The sequence below is a fragment of the Somniosus microcephalus genome, chromosome 27 (genome assembly GCF_052327205.1).
Source record: "Somniosus microcephalus isolate GS21.2 chromosome 27, FLI_Smic_1.0, whole genome shotgun sequence".
Lineage (NCBI taxonomy): Eukaryota > Metazoa > Chordata > Chondrichthyes > Squaliformes > Somniosidae > Somniosus > Somniosus microcephalus.
Window position 1 is genome coordinate 48575374 of NC_141013.1, and position 14401 is coordinate 48589774.

The 14401-nt window shown below is 45.6% G+C and overlaps 1 protein-coding gene across 1 annotated transcript in view; it reads right to left on the reverse strand.

The window, feature by feature from the left end:
- Positions 1 to 403: 403 nt before the first annotated feature.
- Positions 404 to 14401, reverse strand: part of snrpa1 (small nuclear ribonucleoprotein polypeptide A') — a 41649-nt gene continuing 27651 nt past the window's right edge. The window contains exon 9 of the mRNA XM_085968934.1: positions 404 to 840. Coding sequence (XP_085825060.1) covers positions 779 to 840 — 62 coding nt within the window. The 3' untranslated portion in view covers positions 404 to 778. The remainder of the gene's footprint in view (positions 841 to 14401) is intronic.

Genomic DNA, 14401 nt, shown 5'->3' on the forward strand with positions numbered 1-14401 from the left:
TACAGCCTTCCGGCCTCAATATTGAGTTCAACAATTTCAGACCACAACCACCGCATTTTTTCGGACAGCAGCTGGTGGTAACGATTCTGCTGTTGCCATTTACAGCTCTTCTAGACCCATCTTTTGCTTTTTTACTTGTCCTATTATCACCCCCTTTTGCCTTACACCATCATCCCTTTTGTCATTTAATCTCTCCCGCCTTCCACCCTATCACAGCCCTTCCCTTTTGTTCTTTCCTCCCCCTTTCCCTACCCCTGTACTTGCTTAAAACCGGTTTTCAATTCAGACGAAAGGTCATCAACCTGAAACGTCAACACTCTCTCTCCACAGATGCTGACTGACCTGCTGAGTATTTCCAGCATTTTCTGTTTTTATTTTAAATACAGTCAGACTGACAATAGACTATCGGAATTTTAAAAATGTTTATTATCAAAACTCTCTGGCAAACAAACATTTACACTTTACAGTCTGAACATGATAATGAAGACAGTTGCTGAAGTGAAGTTACCGCTTGGTTAGGGTGTAAATGCAAACACAAACCAATATTTACTGCAGTGAATACTGACTGGTGCGGGCAGTGGGCACAGGAGTCTGTACCGTTACCAGCCGGACAGGAACCAGATGCAGAAACTCAAACAGGCTCCAGTTGAGACCAGAGTGCACCCACTGACCAATCACCACAGACAACAAAGCTCAATACTCAGCACTTCACTAAAACTCTGAGGTGTTCTCTCCAAACTGGAGCCCGTGAAACAAGGAACTTTAACAGAGGGAAACGTTAGTTGCCATTGGTAACCGGATCCTCCTCCATTTCTTCCTCCTCAACATCATCTGTAGGACCTGGAAAATCACAATGGAACAAACCATTTATCTAAAGTATTTCACTTGCTGCTGTTTATATTCATTCAAAGATTAAAACTACTCAATTCAAACATTTATCCATTTTTATTAATCACTTTTGTTTGGACAAGTTTCTTAAATCAGACTTAACATTTGCACCAGAACAATGAGTTGACGTGGGCCAGTCAGAGCAGGATGCAAATTCCACCTCAAAGAGCAGAGAAAAGAACCCGGCGAATGGAAGTTAAAAGTTGATTTAATATAGTCAAAGTTCCTGACTCGGGGGCAGCTTGACCCAGCTCGGTTTAGATCAATCCTTCAAAGACAGAGCCCAATCGGGACAACCTTAGTTCAATTAATCAGGCAAAACTTGCTGGTTGCCATGGTGAGGAAAAGGCAGACACATCATCGGTATTGGCTGCCCGATCGGCGGGACAGGGTGCTGCTCATCCTCCGTTCACTTGGAAATCACATGTTGGGAGTGACTGCGGCGGGAGGCAAGGGACGCCGTGGGGCCTCCAGCTCTTGCTTTGCTTCAACAGAAAACCTGGGAACACGAAAATTGGCGGAGTGGTAAATAGCGAGGAGGAAAGCCTCAGGCTACAGGACGATATAAACAGGTTGGTCAGATGGGCGGAAAAGTGGCAAATGGAATTTAACCCTGAAAAGTGCGAGGTGATGCATTTTGGACGGACAAATAAGGCAAGGGAATACACAATGAGTGGTAGGACCCTAGGAAGTACAGAGGGTCAGAGGGACCTTGGTGTACATGTACATAGATCCCTGAAGGCAGCGGATCAGGTAGATAAGGTGGTTAAAAAGGCATATGGGATACTTGCCTTCATTAGCCGAGGCATAGAATATAAGAGCAGGGAGGTTATGATGGAGCTGTACAAAACGCTGGTGAGGCCACAGCTGGAGTACTGTGTGCAGTTCTGGTCGCCACACTATAGGAAGGATGTGATTGCTTTGGAGAGGGTGCAGAGAAGATTCACCAGGATGTTACCTGGGATGGAGCGCCTCAGCTATGAAGAAAGACTAAACAGGCTGGGGTTGTTTTCCTTGGAGCAAAGAAGGCTGAGGGGGGACCTGATTGAGGTGTACAAAATGATGAGGGGCATAGATAGGGTAGATAAAGAGGAACTTTTCCCCTTAGTAGGGGGGTCAATAACAAGGGGGCATAGATTCAGGGTAAGTGGCAGGAGATTTAGAGGGGATTTGAGGAGGAACTTTTTCCACCCAGAGGGTGGTTGGAATCTGGAACTCACTGCCAGAAAGGGTGGTAGAGGCAGGAACCCTCACAGCATTCAAGAAGCATTTGGATGAGCACTTGAAATGCCACTGCATACAAGGCTATGGACCAAATGCTGGAAAATGGGATTAGACTGGACAGGGATGGATGGGCGGCGCAGACACGATGGGCCGAAGGGCCTCTTTCTGTGCTGTAAAACTCTATGACTATCATGACTCCCCAAGATCATAGAAATACAGCACAGGAGGCCATTCAGTCCATCGTGCCTGTGCCAGCTCTTTGAAAGACCTATCCAATTAGTCCCACTCCCCTGCTCTTTTCAATAGCCCTGCAAATTTTTCCCCTTGAAGTATTTATCCAATCCCCCTTTGAAAGTTACTATTGAATCTGCTTCCACCACCCTGTCAGGCAGCGCATTCCAGATGATAACAACTGTTTCATAGAATGACAGAATGGTTACAGCACGGAAAAAGGCATTTCGGCCCGTCCCGACTCTCAGCTAGTCCCACTCCCCGGCCCTTTCCCCGTAGCCCTGCAAATTTCTTTCCATCAGATACTTATCCAACTCCCTTTTGAAAGATAAGATTGAGTCTGCCTCTACCACCCTTTCAGGAAGTGCATTCCAGATTTTTTCCACTCACTGCGACAGGCCAGTGTTGAGAGCGGTGAGAGCAGAGGTTCAGTGAGTATTTAAACTCACTTTCGCGGGCTTTTTTACACAGGCTTACCAATCTTCCAGACTGGCGGCGGTGTTCCAGAGCCACGTCATGATTCAAAAACGTGACGCGGGCAGGAGGAAGCAGCTGATTAGTATAAGTACTCACCCACTCTATAGATGACAGTTAAGGTTCATAGTTTATAAAGTTTAGAAGGTCTTAATTTTGTGGTTATAGTTTCTATGGTCTCTGTTGTGTAGCGCTAGGAAACAAGGGCCCTTGAGTATATCATTTAATTGTAGTATAATTGGTGGTATTGATTTAATTTAATTAAAGGGTAAGTCATGGCAACAAAGCTCAGCCCTGTGGCATGCTCCTCCTGCACTATGTGGGAAATCAGGGACACTTCCTGTGTCCCTGACGACCATGTGTGCAGGAAGTGTATCCAGCTGCAGCTACTGGCAGACCGCATTGCGGCGCCGGAGCTGCGAATGGATAAATACTGGAGCATTCGCGATGCTGAGGACGTCGTGGATATCACGTTTAATCAGTTGGTCACACCGCAGGTAAAGGCTGCACAGGCAGGAAGGGAATGGGTGACCGCCAGGCAGAGTAGTAGGCGCAGGCAGGTAGTGCAGGGGTGCCCTGTGGCCATCCCCCTCTCAAACAGATATACCGCTTTGGATATTGTTGGGGAGGATGGCTTATCGGGGGAAGGCAGCAGCAACCAACTTCCTGGCACCATGGGTGGTTCTGCTGCACGGGACGGGAGGAAAAAGAGCGGGAGCGCTATAGTGATAGGGGATTCTATTGTAAGGGGAATAGATAGGCATTTCTGCGGCTGCAAACGAGACTCCAGGATGGGGTGTTGCCTCCCTGGTGCTAGGGTGAAGGATGTCTCGGAGTGGCTGCAGGGCATTCTGGAGGGGGAGGGTGAACAGCCAGTTGTCGTGGTGCATATAGGTACCAACGATATAGGTAAAAAACAGGATGAGGTCCTAAAAGCTGAATATAGGGAGTTAGGAGGTAAATTAAAAAATAGGACCTCAAAGGTAGTAATCTCAGGATTGCTACCAGTGCCACGTGCTAGTCAGAGTAGAAATAGAAGGATATTTCAGATGAATATGTGGCTAGAGGAATGGTGCAAGGGGGAGGGATTCAAATTCCTGGGACATTGGAAGCGGTTCTGGGGGAGGTGGGACCAGTACAAACTGGATGGTTTGCACCTGGGCATGACCGGGACTGATGTCCTAGGGGGAGTGTTTGCTAGTGCTGTTGGGGAGGGTTTAAACTAAAATGGCAGGGGGTTGGGAACCTGTGCAGGGAGACAGAGGAAAGGGAAGCAAGGATAGAAGCAAAAGACAGGAAGGAGAAAAGCAAAAGTGGAAGTCAGAGAAATCAAGGGTGTAAATCAAACACGGCCGCAGTAAACAGTAATTCCAAAAGGTCTAAGTGTTAAAAAAACAAGCCTGAAGGCTTTGTGTCTTAATGCGAGGAGCATTCGTAATAAGGTGGATGAATTAGCTGCGCAAATAGATGTAAACGGATATGATATAATTGGGATTACAGAGACATGGCTCCAGGGTGACCAAGGTTGGGAATTCAACATCCAGGGGTATTCAATATTCAGGAAGGACAAGTAAAAAGGAAAAGGCGGTGGGGGTAGCATTGCTGGTTAAAGAGGAGATTAACACAATAGTAAGGAAGGATATTGGCTCTGATGATGTGGAATCTGTATGGGTAGAGCTGAGAAATACCATGAGGCAGACCCCCAAACAGAAATGCTGAGGTTGGGGATGATTAAACGGGAAATTAGAGATGCGTGCAATAAGGGCACAGCAGTTATCATGGGTGACTTTAATCTACATATAGATTGGGCTAACCAAATTAGTAACAATGCTGTGGAAGAAGAATTCCTAGAGTGTATACGGGATGGTTTCCTGGACCAATATGTCGAGGAACCAACTAGAGACCAGGCCATCTTAGACGGGTATTATGTAATGAGAAAGGGTTAATTAGCAATCTTGTTGTGTGAGGCCCCTTGGGGAGGAGCGATCACAATTTGATAGAATTCTTCATTAAGATGGAGAGTGAAGTAGCTGATTCAGAGACTTGGGTACCGAATTTAAATAAAGGAAACTACGATGGTATGAGGCGCGAGTTGGCTAGGATGGATTGGGGAATGTTGCTTAAAGGGTTGACGGCGAATAGGCAATGGCAAACATTTAAAGATCACATGGATGAACTACAGAATTTGTTCATCCCTGTTTGGCATAAAAATAAAACAAAAAGGGTGACTCAACATTGGCTAACAAGGGAAATTAGGGATAGTAGAAGATCCAAGGAGAGGACATATAAATTGGCCAGAAAAAGCAGCACACCTGAGGATTGGGAGCAGTTTAGGATTCAGCAAAGGAGGACAAAGGGATTAATTAAGAGGGGGAAAATAGAGTATGAGAGTAAGCTTGCAGTGAACATAAAAACTGACTGCAAAAGCTTCTATAGATCTGTGAAGAGAAAAAGATTGGTAAAGTCAAGCGTAGGTCCCTTGCAGTCAGAATCAGGGGAATTTATAATGGGGAACAAAGACATGGCAGACCAATTAAATACATAGTTTGGTCCTGTCTTCACAAAGGAGGACACAAATAAACTCCGAGATGTTGGGGAATATAGGGTCTAATGAGAGGGAGGAACTGAATGAAATCAGTATTTGTAAGGAAATGGTGTTAGGGAAATTGACGGGATTGAAGGCCGATAAATCCCGAGGGCCTGATAATCTACATCCTAGGATACTTAAGGAAGTGGCCCTAGAAATAGTAGATACATTGCTGGTCATCTTCCAAAATTCGATAGACTCTGGAACAGTTCCCATGGATTGGAGGGTAGCTAATGTGACCCCACTATTTAAAAAAGGTGGTAGAGAAAAAACAGGGAATTATAGACCAGTAAGCCGGACATCGGTAGTGGGGAAAATGCTAGAGTCCATTATAAAAGATGTAATAGCAGAGCACTTGGAAAACAGTGACAGGATCGGATAAAGTCAACCTGGACTTACAAAAGGTAAATCATGCTTGACTAATCTACTGGAATTTTTTGATAAGGGAGAACCAGTGGATGTGGTGTATTTGGACTTTCAGAAGGCTTTCGTTAAGGCCCCACATAAGAGACTAGCGTGCAAAGTTAAAGCACATGGGATTGGGGGTAAGGTACTGACTTGGATAGAAAACTGGTTGGCAGACAGGAAGCAAAGAGTTGGGATAAATGGGTCTTTTTCCGAGTGGAAGGCAGTGACTAGTGGGGTACCGCAGGGATCGGTGCTAGGACCCCAGTTATTCACAATATATATTAATGATCTAGACGAGGGAACTAGATGTAATATCTCCAATTTTGCAGACGACACAAAGCTGGGTGGGCGTGTGTACTGTGAGGAGGATGCCGAGAAACTCCAGTACGATTTGGACAGGTTGGGCGATTATACTGCAGCTGCCATGCATCTGCCCAATGTGGAGAAATGCGAGGTTATCCACTTTGGTGGCAAAAACAGGAAGGCAGGTTATTATCTGAACAGCAATAGATTGGGAAAAGGGGAAGTGCCACGAGACCTGGGTGTCCTTGTGCAGCAGTCGCTGAAGGTAAGCATGCAGGTGCAGTAGGCGGTTAAGGCGGCAAATGGTATGCTGGCCTTCATAGCGAGAGGATTCGAGTACAGGAACAAGGATGTCTTGCTGCAGTTGTACAGGGCCTTGGTGAGACCACACCTCAAGTATTGTGTGCAGTTTTGGTCGTTTTATCTGAGGAAGGATGTTCTTACCATGGAGGGAGTGCAGCGAAGATTCACCAGACTGATACCTGGGATGGCAGGTATGACGTATGGAGAGAGATTGGGTCGATTGGTCTTATATTCGCTGGAGTTTAGAAGAATGATAGGGGATCTCATTGAAACTTTTAAAATTCTAACAGAACTAGACAGACTAGATGCAGGAAGGCTGCTCCCGATGGCAGGGGAGTCCAGAACCAGGGGTCACAATCTAAGGATAAGGGGTAAGCCATTTAGGACTGAGATGAGGAGGAATTTCTTCACCCAGAGAGTGGTGAACCTGTGGAATTCTCTACCACAGAAGACAGTTGAGGCCAATTCATTAAATATGTTCAAGAAGGAGTTAGATATATTTCTTAAGGCTAAAGGGATCAAGGGATATGGGGAGAAGGCAGGGACCGGGTACTGAGTTTGGATGATCAGCCATGATCTCATTGAATGGCAGAGCAGGCTCGAGGGGCCGAATGGCCTACTCCTATCCTCTATGTTTCTGTGGGGGAAAAAAGTTTTTTTTTTTTTTTTTTTTTTTTTTTTAACACGTCGCCTTTGGTTCTTTTGCGAATCACCTTAAATCTGTGTCCTCTGATTCTCGACCCTTCTGCCAATGGGAACAGTTTCCCTCTATCTATCTGTCCAGACCCCTCATGATTTTAAACACCTCTATCAAATCTCCTCCCAATCTTCTCTGCTCTAAGGAGAACAACCCCAGCTTCTCCAGTCTATCAACATAACTGAAGTCCCTCATCCCTGGAATCATTCTCATAAATCTTTTCTGCACTCTCTCTAAGGCCTTTACATCCTTCCTAAAGTGTGGTGCCCAGAATTGGACACAATACTCCAGTTGGGGCTGAACCAGTGTTTTATACAGGTTCATCATAATTTCCACACTTTTGTACTCTATACCTCTATTTATGAAGCCCAGGATCCCGTATGCCTTTTAACTGCTTTCTCAACCTGCCCTGCCACCTTCAACGATTTGCGCACACGTACCCCCAGGTCTCTCGGTTTGTGCACCCCCTTTAGGATTGTACCATTTAGTTTATATGTCCTCGCCTCATTTTGTCTACCAAAACGTATCACTTCACACTTTTCTGCATTAAATTTCATCTGCCACATTATCGCCCATTTCACCAGCCTGTCTATGTCGTCCTGAAGTCCTATCACTCTCCTCCTCACTGTTCACTATACTTCCAAGTTTAGTGTCATCTGCAAATTGTGTCCCATACACCCACGTCCAAGTCATTAATATATATCAAGAAAAGCAGTGGTCCTAGAACTGACCCCTGGGGAACACCACTGTATACTTTCCTCCAGTCTGAAAAACAGCCGTTCACCACTACTCTCTCTTTCCTGTCACCTAGCCAATTTCGTATCCATGCTGCCACGGTCCCTTTTATTCCATGGGTTTCAACTTTGCTGGCACTTTATCAAATGCCTTTTGGAAATCCATGTACACTACATCAAACACATTACCCTCATCAACCCTCTCTGTTACCTCATCAAAAAACTCGATCGAGTTGGTTAAACACGATTTGCCTTTAACAAATCCGTGCTGGCTTTCCTTAATTATTCCACACTTGTCCAAGTGACCATTAATTTTGTCCCTGATTCTAGTTTCTAAAAGCTTCCCCACTACCGACATTAAACTGACTGGCCTGTAGTTGCTGGGTTTATCTTTACACCCTTTTTTGAACAAGGGTGTAACATTTGCAATTCTCCAGTCCTCTGGCACCACCCCCGTATCTATGGAGGATTGGAAGATTATGGCCAGTACCTCCGCGATTTCCACCCTCAATTCCCTCAGCATCCGCTCCTGGTAATTTATCTACTTTAAGTACAGCCAGTGTTTCTAATACCTCTATCAATTTTTATCCCATCAAGTGTCTCCACTACCTCCTCCTTCACTATGTCTATGGCAGCATCCTCTTCCTTGGTGAAGACAGATGCAAAGTGCTCATTTAGTACCTCAGCCATACCCTCTGCCTCCATGCATAAGTCTCCTTTTTGGTCCCTCCTCCTCTTACTACCCTTTTGCTATTTATATGCCTGTAGAAGACTTTTGGATTACCTTTTATGTTGGCTGCCATTCTATTCTCATACACTCTCTTTGCCCCTTTTATTTTATTTTTCACTTCTCTGACCTTTCTATATATAGCCGGATTCTCAGATGTATTTGAACCTGACATCTGTCATACACACTCTTTTTCTGCTTCATCATATTCTCTGTTTCGTCATCCAGGGAGCCCTGACTTTAGTTGTCCTGCCTTTCCCCCTAGTGGGAACGTAGCTGAACTGTACCTGAACTATTGCCTCTTTAAAGACAGCTCATTGTTCCATTACAGTTCTGCCTGCCAATCTTTCATTCCAATTTACTCGGGCCAGATCCGTTCTCATCCCACTGAAATTGGCTTTCCTCCAGTTAAGCATTTTTACTCTAGATTGCTCCCTGTCCTTTTCCATAGCTAATCTAAACCTTATGATACTATGATCACTGTTCCCTAGATGTTCACCTACTGACACTTGACCTAACTCATTCCTCATGTCGCCTCTGGTTCTTTTGGCAACGACCTTCACTCTGTGTCCTCTGGTTACCAACCCTTCTGCCACTGGAAACAGTTTCTCCTTATTTACTCGAACAACACCATTCATGATTTTGAACGCTTCTATTAAATCTCTTAACCGTCTCTGCTCCAAGGAGAACAACCCCAACTTCTCCAGTCTCTTCACATAACTGAAGTCCCTCATCCCTGGCACCATTCTGGTCAATCTCCTCTGCACCCTCTCCAAGGTATTGACATCCTTCCTAAAGTGTGGTACCCAGAATTCAACACAATACTCCAGCTGAGGCCTAACCAATGTTTTATAAAGGTTTAATGTAACTTCCTTGCTTTTGTACTCTGCCTCTACTTATAAAGCCCAGGATCCCGTGTGCCTTTTTAACAGCCTTCTCATCTTGTCCTGCCACCTTCAGAGACTTGTGTACGTCCACCCACCCCGTCTCACTGTTCCTGCACCCCCTTTAAAATTTAGTTTAGTATATATTGCCTTATTCTTCCTATCAAATTGAATCACTTCACACTTCTCTGCATTAAATCTCATCTGCCATGTATCAGCCCATTTCACCAGTCTATGTCCTCCTCAAGTCTGTTACTATCCTCCTCACTGTTTATGACCTTCCAAGCTTAATTTCATCTGCAAATTTTGAAATTATGCCCTGTATACCCAAGTCCAGGTCATTAATATGCAGCAAAAAGAGCACCGACCCCTGGGGTACACCACTGTTTACTTCCCTCCAGTCTGAAAAACAACCATTCATCACTATTCTCTGCTTTCTGTCCGTTAGTCAATTTCGTATCCACTCTGCCATGGGTTTCAATTTTGCCAAAAAGTCTATTACGTGGTAATTTATCAAATGACTTTTGAAAGTCCATATACACATCATCAAATGCACTACCCTCATCAATCCTCTCCGTTACCTCAAAGAATTTGATCAAGTTAGTGAAACACTATTTGCCTTTAACAAATCCATGCTGGCTTTCATTTAATAACCCATAATTTTCCAAGTGCAAATCAATTTAGTCCTGGATTAACATCTCAAAGTTTCTGGTTGACTGGCCTATAGTTGCCAGGTTTATCCCCCTCTCCTTTTTTGAACAGGGGTGTAACATTTTCAATCCTCCAGTCCTCTGGCACAACTCCCATAGCCAAGGAGGATTGGAAGATTGTGACCAGAGCCTCCGCAATTCCCACCCTTACTTCCCTCAGCAACCAAGGATGCATCTCATCCGGACCAGGTGACTTATCCACTTTCAGTTCTGCCAACGTTTTAAGTAACTACTCTTTATTTTTATCCTATCCAATTTCTCTCCTACCTCCTCCTTTACTGTGACATTGGCAACATCCTCTTCTTTAATGAAGACAGACACAAAGTACGTTTTCATCATTAGCAGGTAACATAAAAGGAAACCCAAAAATCTTTCATAAACATATAAATAGCAAAAGGGTAGTCAAGGGAAGGGTGGGGCCGATCAGGGACCAAAATGGAGATCTTAGAAGGCAGATCTTTTTGGTCCCTATTTGGCCCCACCCTTCCCTTGACTACCCTTCTACAATTTATATGTTTATGAAAGACTTGTGTTCCCTTTTGTTACCAGCTAATCTATTCTCATACTCTCTCTTTGCCGCTGTTATTTCCTTTTTTAGTTCTCCTCTGTACTTCCTGTATTCTGCCTGATTCTCCACTGTATTATAAAACCAACACTTATCATAAGCCTCCTTTTTCTGTTTCATTCTAATCTCTATATCTTTAGTCACCCAGGGAGCTCTAGCTTTGGATGCCCTTCCTTGCCCCCTCGTGGGAATGTGTCTACTCTGTACCCGGACTATCTCCTCCTTGAAGGCCTCCCATTTGCTTTACCTGCTAATCTTTGATTCCAATCCACCTGGGCCAGATCCCCTTTCAACTCACTGTAATTAGCCCTCCTCCAGTTAAGTATTTTTACACTTGATAATTCCTTGTCCCTTTCCATAACTACTCTAAACCTAATGATATTGTGATCACTGTTCCCCAAATGCTCTCCCACTGAAACATGCTCAACTTGCCCCACTTCATTCCCCAGAACTGGATCCAACACTGCTTCCTTCCTATGTTGCTATGGGAACCCGGATGGGCCCTAGCTATGCCTGCCTGTTCATGGGACATGTGGAACATTCTTTGTTCCAGTCCTACTCAGGTCCCCTCCCTCACCTCTTTTTCCAGTACATCGATGACTGTATTGGTGCCGTTTCCTGCTCTCGCCCTGAACTGGATAAGTTCATTCACTTTACTTCCAATTTCCACCCTGCCCTCACCTTCACATGGTCCATCTCCGACTCTTCCCTTCCCTGACTTCTCCGTCTCCATTTCTGGCGATCGGCTTTCAACAAACATCCACTACAAGCCCACCGACTCCCACAGCTACCTGGACTACACTTCCTCCCACCCCGCTTCCTGTAAGGACTCTATTCCTTTCTCCCAGTTTCTCCATCTCCACCGCGTCTGTTCTGACGATGCCACCTTCCATACTAGTGCTTCTGACATGTCTTCCTTTTTCCTCAACCGAGGATTCCCCTCTACCGTGGTTGACACGGCCCTTGACCGTGTCCGTTCTATTTCCCGCACTTCTGCTCTCACCCCTGCCCCTCCCTCCCAGAACCACGATAGGGTTCCCCTTGTCCTCACCTTTCACCCCACCAGCCTCCACATTCAACGGATCATCCTCCGCCATTTCCGCCACCTCCAGCGTGATCCCACCACCAAACACATCTTCCCCTCACCTCCCCTTTCAGCATTCCGAAGGGACCGCTACCTCCGCGACACCCTGGTCCACTCCTCAATCACCCCCAACAGCCCTGCTCCTTCACCTGGCACCTTCCCGTGCAAGCGCAGGAGATGCAACACATGCCCTTTTACCTCCTCCCTTCCCACTGTCCAGGGCCCCAAACACCCCTTCCAGGTGAAACAGCGATTTACTTGTACTTCTTGCAATTTAATATACTGTATTCGCTGCTCACGATGCGGTCTCCTCCTACATTGGGGAGGCCAAACGCAGATTGGGCGACCGCTTTGCGGAACACCTCCGTTCAGTCCGTACGGGTGACCCTGAGCTTCCGGTCGCCTGTCACTTTAATTCTCCGCTTCACTCCCACTCTGATCTCTCTGTCCTCGGCCTATTGCATTGTTCCAATGAAGCTCAACGTAAGCTCAAGGAACAGCACCTCATCTTTCGATTGGGCACTTTACAGCCTGCCGGACTCAACATTGAGTTCAACAATTTCAGATAATTATCCCTGCCCCCATTTTTCATGCAGTATGATTTTTGCCATTCCCATTTGCAACATTTTATCTTTCCTGCCTCTTACAAAAGTACAGGATGTTCTTTCTATTCCTTCCTCCCCTCCTAACACCCCCCCCCCCCCCTGTCTCTGCACCTGCTTAATATCTGTTACATCTCCAGCTTCTCCCAGTTCTGATGAAGGGTCCCAGACCTGAAACGTTAACTCTGTTTCTCTCTCCACGGATGCTGCCTGGCCTGCTGAGTGTTTCCAGCATTTTCTGTTATTACTGCTTCCTTCCTCGTTGGGCTGGAAATACACTGATCTAGAAAGTTCTATTGTACACATTTCAGAAATTCCTCCCCCTCTTTGCCCTTTACACTGTTATTTTCCTCAGTCTATATTTGGATAATTTGAAGTCCCCCGTTATCACTACTCTAAAGTTCTTGCATCTTTCTGCAATTTGCCTGCAAATTGTCTCCTCTATCTCCTTCCCACTATTTGGTGGCCTGTAGTATACACCCAGCAATGTAACAGCTCCACTATTGTTCCTTAATTCTAACCAAATAGATTCTGTCTTTGAACCCTCAGGTACATCATCCCTTTCTAGTAGCTTTGACCAATACTGCCAACCCTCTTCCTTTCTTTCCTTTCCTACCTTTTCCTGAATACATTGTAGCCAGGAATATTAATTGCTGATTGCTCTGCCATGTTTGAGCCAGGTCTCCGTTATTGTCACTATATCAAACTCTCATGTGGCTACTTGTGCCTGCAGCTCACCGACCTTACTTACCATGCTCTGGGCATTTACGCACATGCACTCCTAACCCATCCTAGTCTGCCTCGCATTTCCCCCAGTCTGATCTCTCCTATTTATTAACTACTCTTTATTCTAATGCTGTTTGTCTCCCCCAGGCCCCTGTGCACCTTGTATCTCCTCTCTAATGCTTCACCTTGGCGTCCCTCCCCCTGCCAAATTAGTTTAAACCCTCCCCAACAGCACTAGTTAACCTCCTGCGAGGACATTGGTCCCAGCTCTGTTCAGATGCAACTCATCCATCTTCAACAGATCTCTCCTGCCCCAAAACTGGTCTCAATGCCACAGGAATCTGAAGTCCTCCCTCCTGCCACGCGTTAACCTATCTTATCTTACTGCTCTTATACTCACTAGCAGGTGGGAGTAATCCAGAGATCACTACCTCTGATGTCCTGCTCTTGCTCCCTAGCTCCTGTAACTGTGTGTAGAACCTCAACCCTTTCCCTACCTACATCACTGGTTCCAACATGGACCATGACTTCTGGCTGTTTCCCTTCCCCTGCAAAATGTCTGCACCCATTCAGACTCAGTTGGGAGTCAAACGAGAGAACAAGACAGCATCAACATTTCTAACTGCTGAATTATGTGTATATTTCTTTCACCGAATAAACCATTATTAGTTTAACCGGAGCTACACACTGCATCAGCATGGTGTTTGCTGCCAGTCAGAAGGTACTGTGCGGATCCCACGCTGTCTAACCCAGCAGTACAAGGGGTACTGTCCGCTCTGACACACTAACCCATGTACTGACAGAAAAGGCCAGGCTTCAGTTAGTAGGAAGCACAGACCTGTGGAAAGACTGGAGTGAGCGCAAGCATCACAAAGTTCAGAGAGTAGATGGAATTAAATAAGTACAGAACGCAAGGCTCGAGCTCGAATAGAGATTAGAAACCCCGCAAGCACAGCCTAGTGGGCACACGGGACAGACTTTAACAGGAGTGTGATCAATGTATGTTGCATGGGGAGTCGGGGGTCTCCAGATGTTGGTTTTTTTGTAAGGAATTTAGTGTCCCATAAACATAGAAACATAGAAGATAGGAGCAGGAGTAGGCCATTCGGCCCCTCGAGCCTGCTCTGCTATTCAATGATTGTCCAAATTCAGTACCCTGTTCCTGCCTTCTCTCCATATCCCTTGATCCCTTTAGCCTTAAGAAATATATCTAACTCCTTCTTGAATATATTTAATGAATTAGCCTCTACTGCC